This window comes from Arachis stenosperma, chromosome 2 (genome assembly GCF_014773155.1).
Source record: "Arachis stenosperma cultivar V10309 chromosome 2, arast.V10309.gnm1.PFL2, whole genome shotgun sequence".
Taxonomy (NCBI): Eukaryota; Viridiplantae; Streptophyta; class Magnoliopsida; order Fabales; family Fabaceae; genus Arachis; species Arachis stenosperma.
In genome coordinates, this window is record NC_080378.1 from 103147710 (window position 1) to 103174098 (window position 26389).

General features: G+C 33.9%; 4 protein-coding genes across 8 annotated transcripts; 1 reads left to right on the forward strand and 3 right to left on the reverse strand.

The window, feature by feature from the left end:
- Nucleotides 1-1466: 1466 nt before the first annotated feature.
- On the reverse strand, nt 1467-2425 carry LOC130963328 (uncharacterized). Its single transcript, XM_057889458.1, has 4 exons — nt 2341-2425; nt 1873-2262; nt 1670-1762; nt 1467-1618 (listed from the first exon to the last, which is right to left on the reverse strand). The coding sequence occupies exons 1-4, from the start codon at nt 2423-2425 to the stop codon at nt 1467-1469; spliced, it is 720 nt and encodes a 239-aa protein (XP_057745441.1).
- Nucleotides 2426-2503: 78 nt separating this feature from the next.
- On the reverse strand, nt 2504-3328 carry LOC130963329 (uncharacterized). Its single transcript, XM_057889459.1, has 2 exons — nt 3125-3328; nt 2504-3055 (listed from the first exon to the last, which is right to left on the reverse strand). Exons 1-2 carry the CDS (start codon nt 3326-3328, stop codon nt 2504-2506), a joined length of 756 nt encoding a protein of 251 aa, XP_057745442.1.
- Nucleotides 3329-8390: 5062 nt separating this feature from the next.
- Nucleotides 8391-11559, reverse strand: LOC130960595 (pachytene checkpoint protein 2 homolog). 5 transcript variants are annotated; one of them, XR_009079168.1, is made up of 6 exons: nt 10850-11559; nt 10634-10758; nt 9169-9237; nt 9021-9091; nt 8741-8831; nt 8391-8655 (listed from the first exon to the last, which is right to left on the reverse strand). XR_009079168.1 is itself a non-coding variant. In XM_057886037.1 (4 exons), the coding sequence occupies exons 1-4, from the start codon at nt 9284-9286 to the stop codon at nt 8642-8644; spliced, it is 294 nt and encodes a 97-aa protein (XP_057742020.1). In that variant the 5' UTR covers nt 9287-10624; the 3' UTR covers nt 8391-8641. The 5 variants fall into 5 exon arrangements, 1 of the variants encoding a protein (XP_057742020.1); XR_009079169.1 differs by lacking the exon at nt 10634-10758; XR_009079167.1 differs by having other exon boundaries at nt 9021-9237.
- Nucleotides 11560-20515: 8956 nt separating this feature from the next.
- LOC130963330 (methylthioribose kinase 2-like) lies at nt 20516-22199 on the forward strand. Its single transcript, XM_057889460.1, has 4 exons — nt 20516-20640; nt 21119-21316; nt 22035-22074; nt 22158-22199. Exons 1-4 carry the CDS (start codon nt 20516-20518, stop codon nt 22197-22199), a joined length of 405 nt encoding a protein of 134 aa, XP_057745443.1.
- Nucleotides 22200-26389: the final 4190 nt, after the last annotated feature.

Consider the following 26389-nt stretch of genomic DNA (forward strand, 5'->3'; position numbering starts at 1 on the left):
AAAGAGGCTTGGAATGGATCAAAGGAGTGAAAAGAAAGCATGCAAAGTGGAGAAATCATGAAAAGCCAAGGATTGTGAACGTACCCATGAGCGCACACGCGCACGCACGAACCGCATAGTACTCCATGGACACGCACGCACACAAGGCGCTTACGCACAGATCAAGCAAACTACCCCAGGGGCGCTGTACGCGTACGTGTCGACGTCCACGCAGATCCCTATTTTGAATTTGCACCTGGCGATTTCAGAGGGCTATCTGGCCCAGTTTGGAAGCCCATCTTTGGCAGAAAAAAACTAAAAAGACAAAGGAATGAGAGGGGAAGGCATCAGGGAATAATCATTCATTCATTCACATAATTTTAGGTTTAGATGTAGTTTTTAGAGAGAGAAAGGCTCTCTCCTCTCTCTAGGTTTTAGGATTTAGGATTTCTTCTTTCAATTTCCTCTCAAATCCAGGTTCAATGTTCCTTTAATTTAGTTTCCCTTCTACTTTTATTTATTCTAATACTTTAGTTCATCTATTCTTCTTGTTGATTTATTTGTCCCCCAATTTAGTTTATGAATTCTTCATGTTAGATTTGATTTCTCTTATTGATGCAATTCGAGGTATTTCATATTTATTGCTTCTTCTATTAATTTTTATTAATTGATGTTTGCAATTGGTTGTTTGGATTTAATATTCCTTGCTAGTTTTCTATGTTTTAGTGTTGCGCCTTCCAAGTGTTTGATAAAATGCTTGGGAGGGTTTTAAATTAGATTTTCTCCTCTTGGCTTTGGTTGAGTAATTGGTGACACTTGAGTTATCAAACTCCTTTGGTGAGTGACAATTAAAAGTTGCTAATTGATTTGGATTCCACTAAAGCTATTCTTTCCTTAGGAGTTGACTAGGACTTGAGGAATCAGATGGATCCATCCACTTGACTTTCCTTCATAATTAGAGGGTTAACTAAGTGGGAGCAATGAACAATTCTCATCACACTTGATAAGGATAACTATGATAGGACTTCCAATCCTCATTCCTTGTCAGGAGCTTTTATAGTTGTTAGTTTGTTTCCTTTGCAATTTACTTTTCTTATTTCTTATTCAAAAACCTCAAAAAGATACAATCTCATAACCAATAAAAAGAACACCTCCTTGCAATTCCTTTGGGAGACGACCCGAGGTTTAAATACTTCGGTTATCAATTCCATTAGGGGTTTGTTACTTGTGACAACCAAATTTTTGTACGAAAGAATTATTGTTAGTTTAGAAACTATACTTGCAACGAGAATCTATTGTAAAATTCTAGACCACACAAAAGTCTGTTCGTCAGTACGACCGGAAAATCCTGTTCATATAATCCATGAATACTATCGGAGCATTAATTAATCCGAAAGACATTACCGTATACTCATAATGACCATAACGTGTCCTGAAAGAGTTTTTAGAATATCTTCATCTCTAACCCTTATCTGATGATACCCGGATCACAAATCAATCTTAGAGAACACACTGGCACCCTGTAATTGATCCATTAGATCGTCGATTCTAGGCAGTGGGTATTTATTCTTCACAGTGATCTTATTCAGTTTCTGATAATCGACACACAAACGCATACTCCCATCCTTCTTCTTTACCACTAACAATGGCACACCCCACAGAGAAATACTTGGTCAAATAAAGTGCTTACCTAACAGATCTTCCAGGTGAGCTTTCAATTCAGCCATTTCTAAAGGTGACATCCTGAAGGTGTAATCGAAATCAGACAGGCTCCAGGTACCAACTGAATAGCAAATTCAACCTCTCTTTTAGGTGGAAATTCATTAATATCATTCGAAAATACATCTAGAAATTCACATACAACCGGAATCTATTATCAACTTTGATCATCACCTGATACTCCCATAGTTAATAACATAATACCCTGACATTCAGTTCCAGAATAGTTTACTATCATAGAATTCAAATAGTAACTATTCGCAACAACTGGCGCTTCTGACCCTTCCGGCATAAACTGTACTGACTTCTCAGAACAATCAAGCAAAATATGATTCTTAGATAACCAATCCAATCCCAAGATGAGATCAAGACCAATCATCGGTAAACAAATTAAATCATGCACAAATTCACGCTGTTGCACTCGAAAGGTAACTTGTGGACATCCTATCCTAGTCACCATAGCTTCATGAGTATCATTATACACTTTCAAATCATAACCTAAAACCACCATTCTCAATCCTAACTCATTAGCCTTTTCAAATGCAATGAATGAATGAGTTTCTCCTGAATCAAATAAAGCATTTAAGATTTTACCAGCCATTTCACAGTTACCTCTAATCAGTGTCTCAGATCCCTCAGCACCTGCTGCAAAAGTGGTGTATACTCTCTCCGGCTGCTGCACCCTACTAGTCTCATACTTCTTCTTCTCTGGACAATTATTGGCCATATGCCTGAGCTGTCCACAAAAATAGCATACCCCAAGTCCTAACCTGCACGAAACTCCAGGGTGATACTTTCCACACCTCTAACAGTTCGGATCCTGCTGTGGTTGCTTTCCAAACCTTCTTCCCTGATTAACATTAGTATTCGGCTTTCTGTAATTACCCTGGCCTTGAGTCTGCTGTGAAACAAAGCCTTCACGCTTGAAATTCCTACCTCTCGGAGCAAAGTTCCTCCCTGAAAGCCTCTGAAAAGGCACCCTCAAACTTCCTTTCTCTACTGCCGCCTTTCTCACACAATCTTCAGCCACCCTACTCTTATTCACCAATTCAGAAAATATTCTAATCTCCATTGGGGCAACGAAGCTCAGAATATCGCTCCGAAGACCTCCCTCATATTTAATACACTTCCATTTAGCAAAATCTTCAGGCTCACCTTGACAGATACGAGAAAAGCGACATAACTCCTCAAATTTACTAGTATAGTCAGCAACAGTCATATGTCCCTGCTTTAACTGCATTAATTCAAGGTCCTTAGCATTTCTGGCTGAATTAGGAAAGTATTTATTATAGAATTCTGTTCGGAAGACCTCCCAAGGAATCGCAGCACCATCAGGCTGCAGGATACGTCGTGTTCCCTACCACCAATACTGAGCCTCACCTTGTAGCTAATAAGTTCCAGATTCAACCCATTGCTCTTTAGGAACCTGTTGAGCCTGCAACGCCCTTTCCATAGCCTGAATCCAATTATCTACATCAGCGGGATTTGAGGTCCCCCTAAAGGTCAGAGGGTAAACTTTCAGAAATGTAGCAAGTGTCATAGGACCGTCCTCATCATTATTGTTCTCGTGATTACCCTGGTTTATTTGATTACCTAATGCCTTGGCTGTTGCCTGCATAGCTGTAGCCATATTCCCCAGGGCAGCCATGAAGTCTACTGAATCATTCCCTGCCGGGCTAAGAGTAACAGTGCCTATCCTACCTCTACTTCACCCGCGACCACATCTGCGAGTCAACATCTGGTCCCTATACATACCAAACAAGTGATATTAAATTGATCAGTCTCAATATCGCAGGTCTAATGCTTTAAGTTCCAAATGCATGCTCACAAACGTTTATGCCATATATATATCAGTCAGATATCCTAATAGCACATAAACACATATACAGAGAATGCACAGAAGCACAATCAGTCCATCTTTCAGGCTCTACTATAGGAACGAACTACTCTGATACCATAATGTAACACCCTACCACTTTGAGCTTTACACTTAAGTCGTAAAACATAGGTGGTGTGGTATTACGACCTCTAAAATGAAATGTATACATATAATAGCAGAAATATTATAATATGCTAGGATCCTTGAAGAATAAAGGGAATAAAAATCGCGAAATAAAATTGCAACGCTCAAGGGATGAGTTAACTTGCATACTAAGAAAACTATAACTATCAAACATAAGATAATAAAAGTAGGAATAGAGTGCCAAAGATACAAAATAACAAGCTCCTAAATCAGCCCGCGAAGTCAAGACTGGCCAGAGAATATTTACACATATATACATACATATCCAAAACCCAAATGTACATAAACACAATCCTGCTTCTCCATAAACCTCTAAGAGGATCAAAAAGAATAAGTTATGCGGAGAGAAAGCCAAGTACATATCTATACATCATAGCACAACAAAATAACCCCGTAACCACTTCGCCTCAGGTATCCAGACGCCTAGTGAGATGCCTCTCGACCTGCATTTGAAAAACAACAACATAGTATGGAATAAGAACTGGAGGTTCTCATTACGGTAAAGGTGCCACACACATACGATATAAGGTCCTGGGAATGCCAGAGGAAATCCTAGAACACCGACACTCAGATTATAGAGTTTAAAGTATTAAACAGAAGCCATAAAAGGTAGTTTTCTAAGAGTATCTAAACCTAACTTAACCTTAAATCTAAATCCCATACTGTCATTCCTCCATATCTCCAACTCCATCATGCATTTCACAGACATATAAACAGATAAAGGCAAGCACAAGAAGGTTACAAATACTGCAGGTAACAAATATACATTTACCATGGCAAGTATACTTAGGCACACCCAGTTAAAGCACAAACAAGTAATTCAAGTATTATGCATATGATGCATGCCTGTCCTATGGCTGATGAGGATCATCTGTCGGTTATCCAGCCAACCCGACAAGTTCGAAAACCTTAGACTGTCCCGCGATGTGCATCCCCAACAGTCTATGCATAGCTTTTTCTCAAATAATCAATATTGCTCAATGGGGGTTATATTCCCGGGAATTTATAGTGCCCAGTCACCCTTACATCGTAGGGTCAATAGAGTATCAAATTTCTATCCTGGTACACGTGGTGGCAAGCCACGTCACTTTATCCAGGGAATTTCGTATCTCAGATCATTCAAATTCACAAGCCATATAAATAATTCAATTATAATTCATCAAAATCCACATGATTCTCAATCACATCTCATTCATCATCATACATCAATCATACTCAATCATTATTTTTTATTATCACACCTCCCATTCCGTTCATCAATAGTTCCAATTCAAAACATAATTTATTCTTTTCTAAATGAATCAAACTTAAAACATACTCATCTTCTTAATAACTCAAAATCAAACCATATAACCTTTGAATCTAAATCTTTTTAAATAATCATCTAAACAAAATCTCTAATTTTTATAAATTTTGGCAGCATCTCCTCTAAAACTCGGACTTTGCCACCCCGGGTCCAAACCTGCATTCTTTTCAATTCAACATATCCTTTCTTATCATCATAACAATCACCACAATAAATCTACCTCAGATCAACAATTATACTCATACAATATTCAAATCCAACAACCAAAATTCAACTAAGAATCATAGTTCACAAATCCTAGGCTCATAACACAAAATACCTCATTATCACAACAACATCCACAATAGTTATACCTCAAATCAATAATTCACCAAATCACCAGTTAATCAACAAGCACCAAACCAACCATGTTCATCAACATGATACTAAGTATTAAATATACACATGCAATCCAACTTATCCTATGGTCATCTAGCCTAAGTTTTCATAGAACATTATATATTAAATGCAAGAAACCTAAACCATACCTTGGCCGATTTTCACGTAACGACCAAAGCAATTTATTCAAAATCAAGGCAGCCCCTCAAAATTCAACAAACTCTAAGCTCAGCTTCCTCCAAGTTCTAATATTCACAATTTCAAGATCCAATTATTTATTTTCAACCTAATACACATTTATAACACATATATATTCAATTTAATACTCAAAGCTCAAATTCAATGAAATTAAAATAGAATTATCGTATCCTCACCTTACCCAAGCTTTACATAAGTAAGAGTGAACGTTTTCCTCAAGCTAATTTGATCCTAAAACATCAGAAATCAAAGAAATTCAACATTCCTACTCAAAATTCGAAAATTGGGGGAAGAGGAGGCTGAGAGTATTTAATGACTTACCTATAAAATTGTTCCGGTAGAAACATAGAGCTCGACGCGGTGGACGTGTGGCCACAAACGGTGCGGCGATCGGAGCTCGGACGGAGGCATACGACCAGGGACGGATCCAGAAATGTTATCGTGAGGGGGGGCCAATAACATATATAATATTAAAAAAATATGCAAATAAATTATAATGTAAGATATATTACAAAAATATACTGATAGAAAATATATATTTAAAGTACAAAAAAACATGTGTACTTTTTACTAACAAAGTGGTACACGTCGATTCTTTATATCATAAAATTCATTGATAATAGAATCGGTGTCAAATCTTTCAGCAATCTTCTTCTCAATGTAAATCAAAAGACAATTAACAAGAAATTCATCTTCCATTTTATTTCTGAGTCTATTCTTTACAATATTCATAGTTGAAAAGGATCTCTCAGTTGTAGCAGTTGAAACAGGGAAAGTTAATACCAAGCGAATCAAATGATCAATCAAAGGATATGTTAAAGACTTTCCTGTCTTTGTTAATCCTTGACATAACTCCGAAATTGTGCAAAAGTTAGTTAACTCAACATGATTAGGAACATCAAGTTCATAATGTTGAGCTTGCATTTTAATGTGAAATTTCTCTTGGTCACTGAAGTCACCTGGATAAAACCGTTCTACTAATTCACATACTTTGCTGACACTGAAGAACTTATAATTATCTCTGGGATCTAAAGTTAAACTTAAAGTAAGCAATTCCACCATATTATCATTGAATCTTCCATTAAGCTCTTGCAACTGTGTATCAATTATAGCTAGAAATAAATTAACACGGTAATGATGCTCCACTGAAATTTGGTCAATAATTTTGCGAGTTCGGCCTCTTCTAGGAATATGCAATACATTCATATCAGGAACTTCAACTTCATGTTTCTCATAAAACAATATAACTTCTTTTATGAAAGCCTCCCAACTTGATTCTCTCATTCATTGGATTAAAGTCTTGGTAGTAGAAACCAGAGTTAAAGCATTCAATATGTCTTGATTTTTTCGTTGCAAAGCTTGACAAAGATCATGACTAACTTCCAAAATATTTCTCATCAAATGCAAAACAAAGACAAATTCAAAGGATGTGATAGCATCATAAGCAGCACTAACATTACCACGAGTGGAGAAATTACCTTCTTCAGTGCTTTTTTCAAGAACTTCACAAGTAGCATCAAACATACATAGCAAGCTACGTACAGAATTCAAATGAGACCCCCATCTAGTATCTCCAACTCTTTGCAAAGTACCAATTTGATTAAGTCCACTACCTGTCACAAGTTGATCATCGGCAATTAAGTTTGCAACATTATTTGCTTGAGCAACCCTTAACTGATCATGACGTTTAGGAGAAACAGTCACAACATTCACAATTAGTGTAAGTTTTGAAAAGAATTGATGAACATAGCAAACTTCTTTGGCTGCAGAAACAAGTGCTAATTGTAATCGATGAGCAAGACAGTGAATATAATAAGTAAAATGGCAATCTTTCAAAAATAGAGCTTGCAATCCATTCCATTCACCACGCATATTACTAGCTCCATCATACTTATTTTGTCCCCTAAGATTTTGAACATTAAGATTATGATGAGAAAGAACTGATGAAATTTCTGATTTTAATGTCAAATAACACGTATCAGAAACATGTATAAGATCAAAAAATCTTTCTTGAACACAACCGTGCTTGTCTACAAATCTCAAAACCACAGACATTTGTTCTCGCTTTGACTCATCTCTTGCTTCATCAATAATTATACAAAATTTAGAATCACCAATTACTACAACAAATAAGAGTTTTCGCAACGGTCAAAAATCATTGCCGTAGATTGAAAAAACGTTCCCAAAACTTTAGGCAACGCTTTGGCAACGGTTTTTGATCTGTGGTATATGCGTCTGTTACCAATGCTCAAAGGTAACGGTTTTTTACCTAAGGCAACGGTAACAAAAAATGGTTGCCAAAGTTACTGGTATAAACAACAGTTTTGATAAAAAAATTTTAAACAACGGTTTCGAACCGTTACTCGATAAGGAATGGTTTTAAACTGTTCTCTTTCATGATCCAACGGTTTAAAACCATAATTGAATAGGCAACAGTTTTAAACTGTTGTATTTTTATTATTCACAAAGGCAACGGTTTTAAAGCGTTACCGTTAGTGTCGTTTTTTTACAACAGTTTTAATACCATTGTCATTTAATAGTCGTCTAAGACAACGGTTTTAAAGCGTTACCATTGATTTCATTTTTTGGCAACGGTTTTTTAAAATCATTCCTTTTGTGATTTTTGACAACGGTTTTTTATAGTTATATATTTTTTTATTTACAATAATTTTCTCATGCTGCATTCAAATTAATATTCCAACTTTTTTTTTAATTTAGTGTCAATAAATAACCTTAACTATTTGAATCAAATTACTAAAGAAAACTAATTGAATATTTACCATCAAATTCGATTTTTAAAGTATTCTATAAGATTCGTACATATTTGTGACCTATAAAAGAGATTTTAGAAGTCAAATAAACTAAGATACTTTAAAATTACATAATAAGAGTCTAAGTCATAACCATATCTAATCATAAAGAAAAGAGATTGATATATTAGAATAGCAAATAGATTCCTCATCATCTTCACAAATTGGTGATTTTTACTCTCTAATATTTGATCTTCACAATTTGTGTGATTAAGTTCTTTCTCTACTTCATAATGATTTTCCTGTGAACAAAAAAATTAGCAAATTAAATATAATGTTAAGCCTAATGCTAATAATTGAAGGAATGGAAGTTTGATTTAGGCTTACCAATAGCATTAGTTATGTTGGATGTGATTAGGATTATCACATTTGGAGATAATATTAACTTGTCAATCTGAGTTAGTAATGCATTTACAACCTGAAATATTTATATTTAAGGATTACTAACACACTACGCAAATACCCAAGAAAATCCAACATCTCTCGGTTGCATTTTTTAAATGATATTTAACATTCTCACACACTATTTAAAAAAAGAAAGAAAAAAAAGGAATAGTGGGAAAAAAGGGGTATTTTCCTCCAGGAAGGACCAGAGAGATTGGTATACCCGAATAGAATCTGAAGGTTCTGAACCGGATATAGCAGCTTTCCTCGCCGCAGCAAGGCTTTCAACTTCATCTGCATGACCACACACTTAACCCAAAGCAGATATATGACAAGTATATAGCATTAAGTTAAATTTTGTTCTGCCTCACCAATCAAAACAAATACTAGATTGCTTTCTTCTTTACCATTTCTTGAATCTTTTGGAAAAGTTTTGCAACCTAAACAACAAGGAAACACAATTGTGCATTCAGTGCAACAATACAACATAATAACAGTTCATCTATCGATAATCTCTGAAGTGATAACAAATTGGACATCAACTACAAAGCATTGGTATTTCTAATAACTATTGTACATGCATACCAGCTTGTCATTTTCAGAAAACCATTTACTGAATAAAGCATGTGCATTCACTTCAATAACCTGGCACTGTGGGAATCTGAGAATGTGGCATTCACTTTAATTCTATTTTTCTAGATAGAACTCATTATTGTTTGTTATGAATCTATCCAATAATTTTACTTGCATTAGTAAAACTAGATTCAAATAAATAAAGGTAAACATGATTAGCTTAAAACACATTCAAAATGATATTATTTGTGCGAGTTCTATGCTATTAGCTTTTAGTTCAATTCTAATCCGTTGCTTCTAAATTTTGGTGAGATTATAGTCAACATCCCTAAGTTTCAAAATCCACAAGTTTCAGGTTCATATCACTTCATTTGATTAATTAATTATCAAGCCCTATTTTCATAAACCAATTCAGAGTTTTCAGCAAACAACCGACCTTCCAAGTGACTTATCTAAGTCTACAAAATATATATGAACATGAAACTTGTACTCACCTTAAATAGACTTATAGATATTTAAAATCCTTTTGAAATCAACTCAAAATTCGATTTAAATTAAAAGTTATAGCGTCTGAAAGTTGGTACTGCAGAACCAGAAAACCAGAAAAATCTGCAGCAACCACTAAACTTCAAAAAATCATATCTTCCAAACCACTTAGCCAAATTCCCTGAAATTTTTATCGAATTTTCAAGACACACTAAAGTTTTACAGAAAAATAATTTCATCTAAAAATTAGGTCTGAACTGCTCCCAATTATGCAGATTTCTGCAGAAATTCTGCACAAAGTATTTCTAACAACCTCACATACCAAATCCTATATTGAAGCCAAGGATTCATCTAAAACCACATTTCTAACTTTCTTTTGACTAACCAAAGCTGCCCAAGAACTCTTAATTCAATATATCACAATTTGATATCATAGGTGCAACGTAACCATATTATCATAGCATCCATTCTTCAGCATCTCATCTATAACAACATATCTCATGTTCTAATTCATCAAATGAATTTCCAGCAACCATAGCAACATTCCATACACAAAATCATCATCAACAAGTACTAGCAACAAGTATAACTTCAAAATACACAACATCGTCAATAATCACTACATTAAATCATTAAACCAATCACCAACTACAGCCATGATTCAACTCAATTCCAACAATTATTCCCACAAAGTAACCATAAACCATTTGCAGTTACTCATTTAATTTTATTGGCATTCATAACTTAAAACATTTATTTTTAAAACAAATCCCCTACCTCAATTAGTCGAGACCGCAGAATTTAAACGCGACAAAACCTCTTATTCTAAATTCACAGCAGCAGTGGCTTAGACCCAGCAGTAGCAACAGCAGTAACATTATCAATAATCATAGCTATAGGGGCTGAAATAAAATAAAATGAGAATAGGGTAACCAATGAAATAGCAACAGAGCAAAAATGGAAACAGAGCAAATTAGAGGAAGGGATCTAGACCATATCAGAGGTACTTCGATGGCATCCCCCTTTTTTTTTGAAACCGCAACGGTGATCATGACAGCAGCGGTGGCGGCTGAACAGCCCTCTGCCTCTCGGCACAAGCCTCACACGACTCCTTTCCTTGTTCTCAAGGCTCCTCTCTCTTTTCGCACATGCAATAGATGATGGCGTCCATAGAAGTAGCGGCAGCACTAGAGCCTTCGGTGGTGACGATGGGGTCACGACGTGGCGGCGGTGACGGAACACAACAGCAGTGACGGTTGTAACGGCGACTCGTCCCTCAGCGGTGGAAGAACGCGATGGCTCTTCTCCTCCGACGTGGGCTCCTCTCCTCCTCGCGACAACGACGGCGACGACTCCCCATGGACGGCGACTGGGCGGCGCGATTCCTTCCTCCATCGCGGTCCTCTCTCTCGCCTTAGTTCTGATCCGTAATGAAGATGACTTCGCTGACAGTAGTGGCAGCAAGGCGAGGCTTCCCCTCCTCTCCTCTTCTCCCTTCGGTTCTCACTCTCAGATCTCTCTCTCCCTCTGTGTATGTTTATGTGTCTGTGCATGTTTGTTTATTTGTTGTGTGTGGTGTGTGCTGTGAGTGAGTGGTGGTGAGAAAGGGTGAAGTGGCTCAGTGGAGAATGAACAGGTGGTAGGGGGAAGGGTTACATGTGTGTGTGGGTTGGGTAGAAAGGGATTAGGGTTAATGAATTAGGAATTAGAGTTTAGAATTGGGAATTTAGGATTTGAGTAGAGTTTTGATTTAAAATCCAATTTAATCATTTTAATTTTAAGAATATTATTTTATTCTTCAAATTACAAATTATTTGTAATTAAATACTTTAATTTAAAATTATAGATACATGAATAAATTTTCTTTTAGTTCCTAATATTAATAAAAAATTTAAATTATTTCAATTTAAATTATATACAAAACTCTCTTTCATCTCCAATTATTAAAACTCTGAATTTTAATTAAGCAAAAATAATTAATTTTAGTAAATAAAAAATATTTAATTTATAATTGAAATTTATATAAAACCAAATTAATTTAAAATATAAAGTCTCATAACCTTTCTAAAAATAAAATCATATATATAATTATAAATAATTCATTATTTATTTTCTAAAGATCTCGGACTAACAAAAATTATCAACAAATATGATAAATTATACATAAATTATTATTTAAGTTTCCAAAAATTTGGGTTGTTACAAGTTTGGCATTGTTCGATGATGGTTCTAATGATGAGTGGTGTCGGTTATGGAGCGGTAGGGCTAGTAGAGGAAGGAAAAATTGACAAGTCTCTATATTTTATTTTGAAGAGAGGTTGTTGAAATTTTTTTGAAATGTTAAAAAAATATTATCTTAAATTTTAGAGCGGGAATGAAACCAAAAATATATCATTGTTATAAATTTATTTTAAATTCATTTCTTCTATAAATAATATTTGTAATATATTTATAATAATAATTTTGAGTGTTCTAAAAATTTAATATTTATAGAGAAAATTATTTAAATTTGTATAATTATTTAAATAATATAAGAAAATTATTGTTTGATAAAAATTTGTTGTAATGGTTATAAAACCGTTCTTTAAAATAGTCAAAGAGAATGGTTTTATTTTGTTACTATAACATAATGAAAAATTGAACTTCAACCGTAACACTGTAAAAACCGTTGTCTAAGACTATCTAATAGAACAGTTTTAAAGTGTAGCATTTTGGCAACGATTTTATGTGTTTCTTTTGTACAATTATTTAAACAACAATAAAAAACCGTTGTTTAAAACCAAATCATGGTAACGGTTATAAAACCGTTCTTTAAAATAGTCAAAGAGAACAGTTTTAATTTGTTGCTGTAAAATAATAAAAAATTGAATTCAACAGTAACACTATAAAAAACCGTTGTCTAAAACTATCTAAGAGAACGGTTTTAAGGCGTTGCGAAATTTGGCGTTGCTAAAGCCCATATTTGTTGTAGTGAATTTCTTCTCGAATTGTTGCACGCACTTTTCTAGCAAAGATATGTAATATATCTTTTTGAACACCGAGAGATATATATTGAGCATTTCCAGGAGCATTTTCAAGGACAACATTATTAACATTCTGATTACATGAAGCTAAAAGTTTAATTAACTCAATAAAATTTTCCCTATTCAAAGATCTAGGACTTTCATTGTCGCCTCTAAATGTACATGCTTAAAATGCAAGCCATCGAATAGCATCAATAGATGTCTTCAACCTTAAGCGGTTATTTGCAATAGTTTCATCACTATGCCTAGCAAGAACTTTGTCTATATGCTTAAATTGAGCCATTAAATCATCACAAGATTTCACACATAAATTATGGGGAGAATTAGGAATAGAACCCTCATAATATACAAATGCACAATTCACTCCATTGTTTACTTTCTTCCAATTACTAAATCCTAACTCTGAAAATGCATTTTTTTCCATCATTGCGAGCACCATAATATTTACTAAACAAATAGCAAGGCAAACAATAAGCAGCATCTTTTTCTGGTGAATATTCTAACCAACTTGAAAATTTCTTAAACCAAGAAGATTGAAAATATCGACGGTGATTGTTATTACCAGAAGCTGGATAGCTAATATTTGTTGGTTGGTATGGCCTAACTATTATGTATGCTCTACGAATCTTATCACGTTCATTGACATTATGCTGCCGAATTGGACGTCGCTTTCCTGGATCCCTTTCTAGTAAAGAGATATCAACATCTCTTTCTAATCTTGGAACTTTGGCTTCATGTTGATGTGTATTTTAAGTAAGATTAGAGAGTTTACTTACTGGAACTTCTTGTGAAATAAGATTAGAAGGTTGACTTGTTTAAACTCTAACATTATCAGTAGCTTTTCTCTTAAAAATTGCATTAATTTTACTTTGCTTTCTCATCATAAAATATTCTAGTCTTTTTTTACCTGAAAAAAATTTAAATAATTATATACTCACATAAATAAATAAAGTCTAAATATTTTTAATTAATTAAAAATTAATAACAAATTAACAATATTTTTAAGAAAAAAAAACTACAGGCGGTACAACCGTACAGCATCAATGGAATCTGTATCAATAGTTAATTGATAGTCAATTGGTCATAATAGATGTTACACACAAATGAAAATGCTATCTTTGCAAAGTAAATTGGTTATTAGTTTATTACTAAATAATTAGAATTATTTGGAGCTTCTACCACTTTAGATCAAACTTCAAAGACTAATTCCATTTATAATGCATTATCCACGCTAGGTATAGAATATAACAATTTTATACATGTATAATAAAATAGTGTTTAGCATATTGTACCTTGTACGGTTGTACCGTTGTGCTGTGAGACTTGAAAGTGGAGGGCGTCCTAGGCGTGGCTAATTGGCTATGGCTTCAAAAGAATATTAAGCATCAAAATGAATAAAGGAAGAAAGATAATGTAGTGTTTTTTTTTTTTTTTTTGGTACTGATTATTGAAGACGCGTGATAATGTAGTGTTTATTTAAATATCACTATATTTTATTGGGTTGGGCACTTGAGCTTCTTAAATTTTATTATTAATTTTTTTTAAAAGCTGGGGCAGGTCTCTACTTGCCTCCCATATATCGTCCCTGGTTACGGCGTTCGGAGTTCACCGTAAAGATTCGGGAGTGTTTTCTTCTCCCGGGAGCTTTCACGTTGCTTACAGGTGAAATGAGGAAGAAAAGGGCTTTCAGACTCATTTAATGTGTTGGTCCAGTTTGGATCCGGTTTAATCGGTTCGGCCCGTTCGATCCAATCTTAGACCGATTTTTTCGAAATTAGTGTCAAAATTCTCGTTTCGATGAGTTCTATCCTAATTTGATATAATATTCGCATTTCTAATCTTTCTTATTAAAAAATAATTTATTGACTAATTATCTACTAATTTATCGGGGTTTACATCAAATGACATAATCTCTCCATACTCACTTTAAGAGGTTGCGAATTCGAATCTCCCTATCTTCGGTAAAAAAAAAAAATTACATCGATCTAATATTTACAACAAATTATGGTAGGTTTTTTTCACTAATTTAATTTTCAGAAATTACAAACCATTATTACTGAACTAAGATGTGATTTTAGTGACCAATTAGAAAGGAGAAGAGAGAGAAAAATGACATGCTCATATTCGTATTCATATTTTCTAGCTCCCTTTTATGATTTGGAACTGAAGATATAGATTTCTCAATACACAAAAGGCTGAAGGGAATGGTAGAATTTTCAACTCGTTTTTTGCAAGTTCCGCTATTTGTGGACTAAGATGTGCTGCCAAAGTGATCTTGCTACCACATGATCATGTATCACGAAATTCTGGTTATTATTCCTACGACAGCTGTTCTTTCTAGCTAGAATGCTTCTCATATCCTTGGCACTGATCAGTTTAACTTTTCTAGTGGTCCAAACAGAATTATTCGTTGTTTCTCAATGAGGCTGCAAAAATCTATCTGCTAGGATGGACCAATGGACCATTATGATATATTAGGATAAACGATAGCGAACATCACTTTGAACTAATATTTTGTTTTTATATTATTAAAATCTAAGAATTTAAAATTTATAATTTAGTATAAAAATATTTTTATTGATCAAATATTAATTAAAAATAGTAAATTTTATCAATCATGTAGTATTAATGTATTATTATTCATTTATTTTATATTTAATTGTCCAAATACAAAACTCTCATTAAAACAAATTAGATATACTTCAGCTTTCAGTCCAAACTTCAACATAACGATTATAAATAATTACCCAAATAATTTCTTAATCAGCAAATCGTGTTTGTTATCGTAATATCTACAAATAATGATTTAACAAATAGTTTCTAATTTACAGTTGACAAAAGGGAGATATGGTTTGAAGGGTTTTGAGTATTTTTTTTTATCAAAAATATCAATATCATAATACTATTTTTTTAAAAGTTTAAACCGATAGAAAAAAAATTTATGAGCGACGATTATATTTTTAAAACTTTATAATGCAAGAGTCTGTTTTGAGTTTGCATAGAATTTTGCATAAGTTTTTTTCTTCTCATTTTTATTTGTTTTTATGTTATTCTTTTTTTTTTCGGAGTTAACAAGAATCAAAGTCTAAATTTTTAAATCATAGAAACTCTTAAATTGATATATAAAAATTTCTGTTAGTCACCATAAAATTTTCTGTACTGTGTATCAAAAATTTTTGCTCAATAATTTACTATATTTTATTAGTTAGATGAATTAATATTTTAGATTTGTATTTTTTTTTATTTCTGTAGTGATTATCACAAATTTTTTGTGCTAGGCATCAAAATATTTTTTTGTATATTCAAATTTATGTGTTTATTAGTTTTGCTGAATATATATAATGATAATAATGATGGATAAAGGAGAAAAAAAAAGAGAACGAATCAAACAAAAAAAAAAGAAAATAATAAAAAAAAGAGAAGATGATGATAATGAAAAACAAAAAAGAACAAAAAAATTAAATAAAAAAAAAAAGAAAAAGAAGAAACATGCTTACGTAAATCGCTTAGTTCGGTTGGATTTGGTTAAAAAAAGTTTTTTTTTTTCTACTCCAAGTATGCATTGCTCCTAATTCCACATTATTCACATTAGGAGTTCAAAATTTATTCTTTCAATAATATACCTAAATCGCACCAAAGTAAAATTTACAAAAAAAAATCAAAATCTCAACACCGCCGTGCAATTTAAAGTTAACATTTGTCATTAAATCACTTCGATGTATGGTTTATAACATAAACAGGAAGTAGTCACTTCCATTTAGTTGCAATATATAGAAGAAAAAAGATAACAATTGCTGTGATTTATTTTATATGAAGGCATAAAATAACAAAACGTTAGTGTCGGGGACAACATCATCTTATTCCCCTCTCCCCGGCCCTCATCGATAACTGTTTATCAGCGGCAAGCAGTATTTGGTTTTAGTGACTTTTTGTATTCCCAACAAACAAATACTGTCTTTTAATTTCTTTTTGTTTTTTTTTTCTTTGGATACAGATTTTAGAGCAGTATTATCTGTTAGTAATTAATTAGCAATAGTCAGTTTATTATTTGTAGAGTAAATATTTTTGTTGATTTTGACTATTTATTCCATAGTTGTCAGAACCGAACCGGTGATCGAACCGGTGAGGTTACTGGGTCACTGGATCACTGGTTCAACCGTTGGGTCACTGGTCGAACTGGTTAATTCGGTATAATTAAATAATTATATAAAATTTAATTATTTTTTTATTATTAGTATTTTTATTTTTTCTTTATAAAAATAATTATCATTTTTAAATTTTAATACTTTATTAATTAGTTTATATTTATTTTATTGTTATATTATTATTGGTGAAAAGTCACATACAATTATTTTTTTGTGAAGTTGATATTTAAGAACCGTTAGATGATTTGACTAGTTTAACTAAATATCATCTAGCGATTTTCAACTATCAACCTCATGAAGATAAAAAATAAAATAATATATTAAAAAAATAAATTGTGGTTAATTAAATTTTTTGTTTATATTTTTAATTTGTATATATTTAATAAAAATTTATAGTTAAATAAAATGTAATTGATTTAAAAATGAGTGACTTTGAAATTAAAATAAATTGAATAGAAGTAAAAAAAAAGAATGCTATATGTATTATAATTTGTCTATTATTTAATGAGAATCACTCTAACCTGGTGGAAGAAACTTGTTGGCTTTATGTTGGAGGAATCGGTTCGAGTCCCATTGGAAGCATTTTGGAAAATTTTCCAAAAATCATCACAAGCGACACTTGGCAGCGCTGGAGGGTGTAGAGCATCATGGAGTTGCATATCGCTAGTCCATTGTAGATTCACCTTCAACGTTGACCAAGTGATTCGAACCGGTCCGGTTTTCACCGAATTTGACCGGTTTTCACCGGTTCACACCGGGTTTGACCGGTTCATACCGGTTCTCAACCTTATACGGTCTAAATATCGGACCGGACCGGTATATAATCCGGTTTACCGGTTTTCCGGTCGAACTGGCCGGTCCGGTCCGGTTCTGACAACTATGATTTATTCAAAAGATAAAATATTTTTTTATAATTCAAAAATAATAGAACTTACATATAGTTGTCTTGACGTGAATTTGTTGTTAAAACAGATAAATAATTTGACATATTTAATTAAATTATTATCTAATGATTTTCAACTATCAATTTTAAATAAAAATAACTGTACATAAGTATTCATCTTCAAAAATTCTTAATCGATCCTTAATCTTTTAAATAATTAATCTAAATACCTTTTATTATTAAACTAAATGGTCCCTAACGCATCTACAATTTAGTTTTACTATTTAAGAAGATCATTTAAACCAATTATCTAAATTATTGGAGACCGATTAAAAATTTTAAATTATAAAAAAACTCTTTGTTTTTCAAACAAATAATCAATCACTGAAAAAGATATGTGCATTATATGGGTGTTTTTGAATTTTGAAATCAGAACTTTGAAAAATAAACCTTTCCCTCCTTATTATTTTGATTCAAATTTACACGTGCTAATCAATAAATAAATCGAAAAGTAACGCCAGCCCCACGTCAAAACGTGAAAAATGTGGGTTATATTTTAATAATATTATTTTCGTATTAAAGTTAAGATGATGGCAATTTAATTTTTGCGGAAGTCACTTCTCTCCCTCTTTTCTAATTTTATTTTATTTTACTTTCAGTAGAAAATAAACATAATTGCTCCACCCACCGCATAGACACAAGGCGAAGAGAAAGTTCAGAGCAAAGTACAAACATGGCAGAAGATAACATGGTTCCGTGTAAATTCCGTGATGATACCCTAGGCTATGTATATAGTAGTCTACTACAAAATCAAGTTGGGTTAGTCTAATGGTTATTAACTTATTAATTCGTTTAAATAAATATGAGATTTAAATTTCGGCTTATGAATACAATAATTTATTAGTTAGCAACAAACTATTAAATAAAATTGATTCACAATAAATTAATTTTTGAATTAAAATTAAGAGATACCGTAAATAAAAAAAAAAAGTTATGCAATACAATATTCTTTGCTGCATCTTACTGCATGATGGAACTAAATTCTCACCATGATGATAACAGGTTGTTACTAATGACTGATCCCTAGTATAATTATTTACAAGTAATCTTAGTTTTTTTTTTCCACAATCATGGTCGGCTAACTTTTTTTAAATTATTTTAAATTAGTATAAAACAATGTAAATTGGTATTGTTAAATTTGAATTATTAGAAAAATAATTACTCTACCTTCATACTAAAAGCCATCTGGAATAACATGCTCCATGTTTGGAGGGAAGCGAATTAAATATGAGGAGTATGAGATTCTTATATGCATGATTCGCCTTAATAGGGGACTAAATACAAAAGATATCCTATTGAAAAGAAATATTATACAACCGGAAGAAGGAAAATGTGCTATATGTGATATTAAAGATGAGACGGTAAATCATTTATTTATACATTATTGTTTTGTGAAATAATTGTGGTGGCTGTCTTTATATTGGAAAAATGTATCGTGAATAGGATGCAATGATATGAGGTCATAATTTGAGAGTTGGATGAATCAAGAGATTCACAAACTCAAAAAGCTATTCATTTCTTTGCGGTTATATGGGTAGTGTGGAAGAGACGCAATGTAAAAGTATTTGAAAATAAGGTGACAACATGGAATAGTAGGTGGAAGCAAGTAAAAAATTGTTGGTCAATGGTGTGCGATACAAAAGAAAAGGCAAGGAGTAGAAGACAAGATGAAGAAGGAACATGTTAGATTTAGTGGCAATGTGTAACATTCTTATCGGAAGTAAACAACTTTGTGGTACACTACAAGAAAAAGGCTTATGGCCACGCTTTTTTTTTGCTACGCTTAAAAAGCGTGGCGAAAAGGGTCTATAACCACGCTTTTATGAGGGTGGCAATTGATTTGAGATTTAGCCATACTTTTTTGTCACGTTTAAAAAGCGTAGCCATAGAGAGAAACAAGCACGCTTTTAAAGCATGACGACATGGTTTTGTTATAGTGGCGTTTTAAAAGCATGGTTGTTTCCTACAACTCTTTTGGCATGCTTCAAAAGCTTGGCCAAAAGGTTGCAAAAAAAAAAAAACATCTTAAAGAACTCCCATTGAAATGACTCAGTTACAATTGCATACCATCTCTTCCAAACTTTATCTTTCTCCTTCTTCAAAGAACCCTAAGCCCTAACTCGTTCAGATATGGCAGCGACGATTAACCCTAAGCCATCTCTTCATTGTGCCTCACCCTAACTCTGCGACGGCAGCACTCTGAAGAACATCATATCGAAGAACCCCAACACTCCACAAAGAACCACAGTATTCCGCGAAGAACGCCACAATGGCTTTGTCGGCAAGCCCTCTTCCGGCACCCCTAACCTTCATTCTGCAGTGACTCTCTCTCGGGGTGACTCCCTCCGCTCACTTGCTATCGCAAAACCCTCTGTCGATGCTCCATCTACCGCCGCTCCCTTCTGTCGCTGTAAACCCTAACCCTTTCTGCCGCCGCTCCCTTCTTCGTGCAGGGGCCCTTCCATTGATGCTTCATTGTTGGTTTTGAGAGCTGGTAAACCCTATTTCTTAAAGTCTGTAATCAAACCAGTCGGATATTTAAACGTTTATGAGTAATTTGATAGCTGGAATTGAGTACGCTTTGCTTGCAGAGCACATGGCTGATTCCATGGCCAAGACACTCTTTTTCACTTCTCTCCTTTTTTCGTACAACTTCCGAGCACAAAAGGGACGGTATATGAGCTTTCCAATTGTTACTCTTTTCTTTAGCGATTGTTGTTGATTGATTCACACGCCTCAACTCATTTTTTGGACAATTTGATATATTTGTGAATCGAAGAACTAAAAAGATTGTTTATTTGTCTTCTTCACTGATTGGTAGTATCACCTTTATCAATCTATTACTCTCTTTCAAAGTTGATTGAGCTGAAACTGGTTATTTTAGTTGAAGTTTTGCATTAGAAAAAATGTTTTCCTTCCCTTGTTTGGTTGCTTGTACTTTGCTTATTCAGTTATTTGTACTTATGGAAGTTTACCTCTATAGTTCATTCTCCATTTGAAAATGAGTGATAAGTGATAAACTAATATTCTACTAGTGAGTATGAGGAACGTTGTTGCATATTGATGTTGCCTTAAGACATGCCGGTGTTAAGTTGAATTCATTCTGGCTCCATGCAGTTGTCGAATATTATGGTAATGTGGAATTATGCAGACTCACCGAGCAAGTCGTGTTCTATGACCCTTATAAAGTTTCTCAATATAATTGTTGGACTTCCCTTTATCTTGATTGTGATGCTGAGGCTGTTCGGGAAGACAATCTACTGAAGCTTGAAGTTGCTGACCTGAAATCCAAGTATTATGACCAGCACACTTCTTTTACTGCATTATGTGCAACAATTGTGGTGTTAGGGTTTTTATACTTTATATAAGAATATACATTTTTGTAGGTTCTGTGAGAGGGCTCAGGCTCTAATACATGGAGATTTATTAATTTAAAATTTGCATTTTATGGACCAATGGGTTTTGATATTTGAGCATTTTCTGGAAATTTTGATTCTGGCTTACTTTTCTCAAGATGGACATGCAGATCAAGCAAATAATCGAAAAGTAGGTTTCATTCCTTATGTATATTGGTTGTGTACTCTTGTGGCTCTTTGTGGCTTCTGCTCTTAGCATAGTTCAAAGTTTCTTATCAAAAAAAGAAAGAAAGAATGAAACAGAAACACATACACACACACACCCCCTATTCTACATAATCTGATTTAAACACTTTGATTCTCTTTGGTTCTTTTCAGAGGCCAAATCTGTGCATTTTTATAGTTTTAAAATACCTTGGATTGTTCTGTTGTTTTGTTCTGTCTTGTCTTATTTGTGTAGTCCTAGTGACTTTGCCTTATTATACTAATGAAGAGAAGAATTTCCTAGTGTGCATGTGCACATTGTTGAGCTATCAGACTTATATCATGTGAAATCCAAGAAGTAGTAGAGATAGTTTACAGAAATATGAGTTGTAGTTATAAAATAAGACTTGGTAGGATGCCAATTATAACTACCATTTTCTTTTGCTGTATTTTCTCTTCATTTTGCTGGACTTGTGGCTCTTGTAATGTTATTGCTTTGAATTGCAGCATCAATGACAAGCTGGGATTTGTTACAGTTGTGCATTTAGTAATAATTGTGAAGACCGTTGATTGCTGGGGCAAAAGTGTGTTGTTCATTGTCTGATATATACTTATATTTAAATTATGCAGGTGTACAAGGAGTGGATTCTTAAGACAATTGAAGATACTTAGAATCTTTACCATCACAAATTCACTGCTCTTTGGGATGAGCATAGAAATGGTACAGGTGAGGCATATCTTCCATCTAATGTGTATATAATCACACTGATGTTTAGTTGAGGTCATCCCGGCCCTTAGAGCTATCTCCGTTGTGCATGCCATGTTTTGGTTTTTATCTTCAGTAAGATATATATTTGTTGAACAGTATGATTCTGAAGCAATGGATTGTATTTATGATTTGAGCAACATGAAAATTCATAGGAAGCATGGCTAACACTTTCATTATGATCATTAATACACAGGAGAATAGTTGGTGTAGCTCATGTTGAGAATTTTGTTAACAAAACTTTGTTCTGCTCAGTTGTTACTTATTTTAGTTGATTCATTGGGCATTTATTTGTGTATGTGTGCAGCTCGCCAGACAGCCTCTTTTCTTCAGGAAAACTAATCCTCAGCCTAGAAAGCATACACTGTGGCAAGCAACATAAAATTTTATAGATGGACAGGCTAGCAAACATAGGTATATTCTTTTCTACAGTTATCCTCTGATCTGTAGATGTTGGCTCAAATATTTTCATTGATATTTGGTATGGATTTAAAAATTATAAGTTAGGTACCAAATGTAGCATTTAATATTGAAGACTGATCTCCAATATGACAATTGAGAGTGCTATTAGGTAACAGCGAGAGAGCTCAATAAAAAAAATTGAGGAAGGGAGGCCCAGTTGCATTTGGTTTTTGGATATCATATTTGTTAAGTTTTAGAGGAATCTTTGTAACACCCTAACTACCAAAGCTCACGCTTCCGGCTGCGTGACTCTGATAGCTCGGACATTACGATGACACTTATACTATTTAATACTAAAATATGAGCCTGTGTAAAACTTTAAACCGCAAAACCACTCCCAAAAATACTTTTGCTATACAACATCCATACATACCATACAACTTACAAAAACTCATAAAGGGTACATCCATATATATATATATATATATATATATATATATATATATATATTACAAGCATTATCCAATACAATTCTTATCCCTCTTACGGAATACATCAAGATAAAGGCGAGGGTATAATAAATAATAATCTAAAGCAATACAGAGCATTTCAACAACAACTAAATAAACTCTTCGTGGCTTCTGCGTCCAAAATCCTGAAAGGGGAAAAATGTAGGGGGTGAGAACATCATCCTCGAAAGGGTTCTCAGTAGAGGGTTTTTGGGAATTACTGTAATAGGATACGTGAAGATAAACCACACCAGTGATTAATAACCGACTTATGCCTCTTTTAAAAAATAACGGTTTACAATAAAAGAGAAATCTGAAATCCTTTTCTGAAAGAGAAAACTCTTCATTTAAAACAATATTCAAAAGCCTTTCAAAAGGTTTATTTATGCTGAACCAAAATAGCCTTTCATATTTTTTTCAAACCAAAAACACAAAACTGAAACCATCCATCGGTCAATCTCAATTCAACCATGGCCCTAGGCCCAAACACTCCAACCATCAACCAGTCAACACAATCTAACAGAGTCTCAGTCGCAAACACAAATAGGAATGTTCAAGCACAAACAAACAATTTCAGCAAGTAGAACAATTAGCAGTTAATCACAAAGGCAAATCAAGTACAATATGCACACCCAAACAATGTCACATAGATGCATATGATGCATGCCTGTCCTAGTGGCTGATGATATCATCTGTCGGTTACCAAGCCAACCCGACGTGTCCGGTAGCTAACCCGGGCACAGTCTCTCTGTTGCGTATTAATATCATTAAAGGGAATATGTGCCCTGTCACCATTAGAGGGTATCTGTGCTCTGTCGCCATTAGAGGGTATCTGCGCCCTGTCGCCATTAGAGGGTTTCGGTGCCCTGTCACCCTTACAATTAGAGAGAAAACACAAGCATACACAGAACCAGCCAATTTATCAATAAATACAGCCCTACGGCTTAAACTCATAATTCATAATCAGCCATACAGCCCACAACTTATTCGGCAATCAGCCATAGTTCAATAGCATACACAGCCATTCCGGCTCATAACAAAATAGCACTTCCACCATTCAACATCATCAAATTCATAAATCGCCATTTAAGCCATAAATTACTTTTCTCAATTCATTCACTTTGAAATCAAGTTTCAACTCTTTTCAGCCTTGGCTTTAAAGATCTCATTTCTCAAATCATCTCAGGCTCATAAGCCACTTTTACTCAAAGTAAGTTCCCTTTTTAAAATAAAGCCACTCTCGGCTTTCTCTTTTCAAAACTTCCAAAACCATGGCAAGTTAAGAATTTATTTCAAAGTATTCAAAATCATCCATCCAACAATGGAATTTTATAACAAAAGTTTCTCGACAGAGTCTCAAGTCTTTAGGGAAGAACAATCTATATCAATTCCTTAAAATTCATTAAAACTCTTAAAATCATAGATTCTCAGCTCAAGTAAATAAAACTGAGTTTATTATGAAACCGAACCATACAAAATCACAAGTTCCAATCCAGTCCAAAAATCAACTCATCTGAAACGGAACCGATTCATTTGAATCAAACCACTTTCAGATTTCTTTTTGGAACCCATTTTTCTAACTTCTTCCAAAATGCCTCAAACTTAATCACTCAATCAAAAGTCTAATTTTTTTTAAAATCACTAAAAGCTCCTTTTTATATTGAAATCAATATTAGAGCATCATTCTTTCCTTCAGTGATTCAAATGGTAAAAATAGTTCATTTCTAAATAAGTCGAACTCAAGGCATAAAGTCCATTAAATAAATTAAGCTTGAGAACATAAATATTCTCTTAATAAATCAAATAATACAATTTCTCAAATCCAACCCCTTTTTAAATGACTTTTCAAACAAGACTAGGATTTTGTAGAAATTTTGGCAGCACCTCCCCTAAAACTTGGACTTTTGCCACCCGGTTCGGGTCCCAACTAAACCGTTCCTTATTCCTTTTAAACAGCTCAAAACCAGAAATCAATTCAAAAGCAAGCTAAATCCAACAATCATCTCATTTTCATATCTCAAGGAAACCGTTTCAAAATCAAACCAATATCAACCAATTTAACTCATTTCCAAAGCTTTAAAGAAACGGTTCAGCAACAAATCATTTATCAAAACCAAACCAATTGAAGCAAACCAGGCTGAATTTCAGAGTATTCTATCTTTCACATTATCAAGAGAGTCAACTCAGCTCAAATTAATTCCCAATGGATTAAACTCAAATTTCAACTATTTAAAAAATCAACTTCAAACATTCCATTTCACAAAGTCGCACAACAAATTCAGCCAAACAAACATTCATAATCTTTCGAAACAATCAAATAATACATAAGGCCGATACAATCACCAAATACACATTTTCTCACATCAGTATCCATATGTAATAATTCCAATAAAAAATATAGTTTTCGAAAAGCGCCCCACCTCAAAACGCAAATCCATAACCTAACGTCTTTCAGAGTCCTTTTCGCCTCAGCTCGAAATCACAATCAAAATCCCGGCTCCGCATGTTTTTCTCAATATAAGAAACAGCCTCAGCGCCACGTATAAGCTCAGCTACTACCTCCTAACACATCAACATCACGAAAATCTTAAAACTCATAACTGAAAACAAATGGCGAGGATTTCCGAGATAAAACACTTACTGAAATAAAAGGAATGACATGGCAGCCTCCGCAACACTTATGCAACACGAAATCACCGGAACTCAAACCTACATTACCAAGCCTTAAGATCTTTAGCCAAACATAACCGAACGCTAAAGCAGCGGTTTTTGAAGCGCCTAATACTTACTATACTAACAAGCGAAGCAGCTACGACTTCGAATTGCACCGACAAAAGATCCGTGAGCGGCCAGAAGCTCCGGTGGCCCAACAGCAGCTTTAATTCTAACGCGCAAATACCGGGATTCAACCCTGTGTAACCAACGTCTCAGAATTTCTAACGGATTATAACAGAGTACTTAATTTAAGGGATTTCAGAAGCAAAACGCTTACCAAGAAAGACTGGTTCCGGCGGCCACGATACTGCTCCCGGCAGCCAAAGGTGCGACGGCCATGACAACAACGGCAACTGAGCTCCAACGGTGGCAGAAACCCCTCCTACTTATCCATTCCGGTATCCTTCTCCCCAGCAGCAACAAGGCAGTGGCGGAGCCTTCACAGTGGCGGCGGCAGCTCAGCAACAGCA

Coding starts and splice junctions, on each gene's coding strand:
- LOC130963330 (XM_057889460.1), top strand. CDS start 20,516: ATGAGTAATTTGATAGCTGGAATTGAGTACGCTTTGCTTGCAGAGCAC. Junction 20,641..21,118: donor TTCCGAGCACAAAAGGGACG/GTATATGAGCTT, acceptor GGAATTATGCAG/ACTCACCGAGCAAGTCGTGT. Junction 22,075..22,157: donor TTGTTACAGTTGTGCATTTA/GTAATAATTGTG, acceptor TAAATTATGCAG/GTGTACAAGGAGTGGATTCT.
- LOC130963329 (XM_057889459.1), bottom strand. CDS start 3,328: ATGGCTACAGCTATGCAGGCAACAGCCAAGGCATTAGGTAATCAAATA. Junction 3,056..3,124: donor GGGCGTTGCAGGCTCAACAG/GTTCCTAAAGAG, acceptor TATTGGTGGTAG/GGAACACGACGTATCCTGCA.
- LOC130963328 (XM_057889458.1), bottom strand. CDS start 2,425: ATGGCCAATAATTGTCCAGAGAAGAAGAAGTATGAGACTAGTAGGGTG. Junction 2,263..2,340: donor ATACACCACTTTTGCAGCAG/GTGCTGAGGGAT, acceptor TATTTGATTCAG/GAGAAACTCATTCATTCATT. Junction 1,619..1,669: donor TCACCTGGAAGATCTGTTAG/GTAAGCACTTTA, acceptor TGCCATTGTTAG/TGGTAAAGAAGAAGGATGGG.
- LOC130960595 (XM_057886037.1), bottom strand. CDS start 9,286: ATGTTGTATTGTTGCACTGAATGCACAATTGTGTTTCCTTGTTGTTTA. Junction 9,092..9,168: donor TCTAGTATTTGTTTTGATTG/GTGAGGCAGAAC, acceptor GTGGTCATGCAG/ATGAAGTTGAAAGCCTTGCT. Junction 8,832..9,020: donor AACCTTCAGATTCTATTCGG/GTATACCAATCT, acceptor TAAATATTTCAG/GTTGTAAATGCATTACTAAC.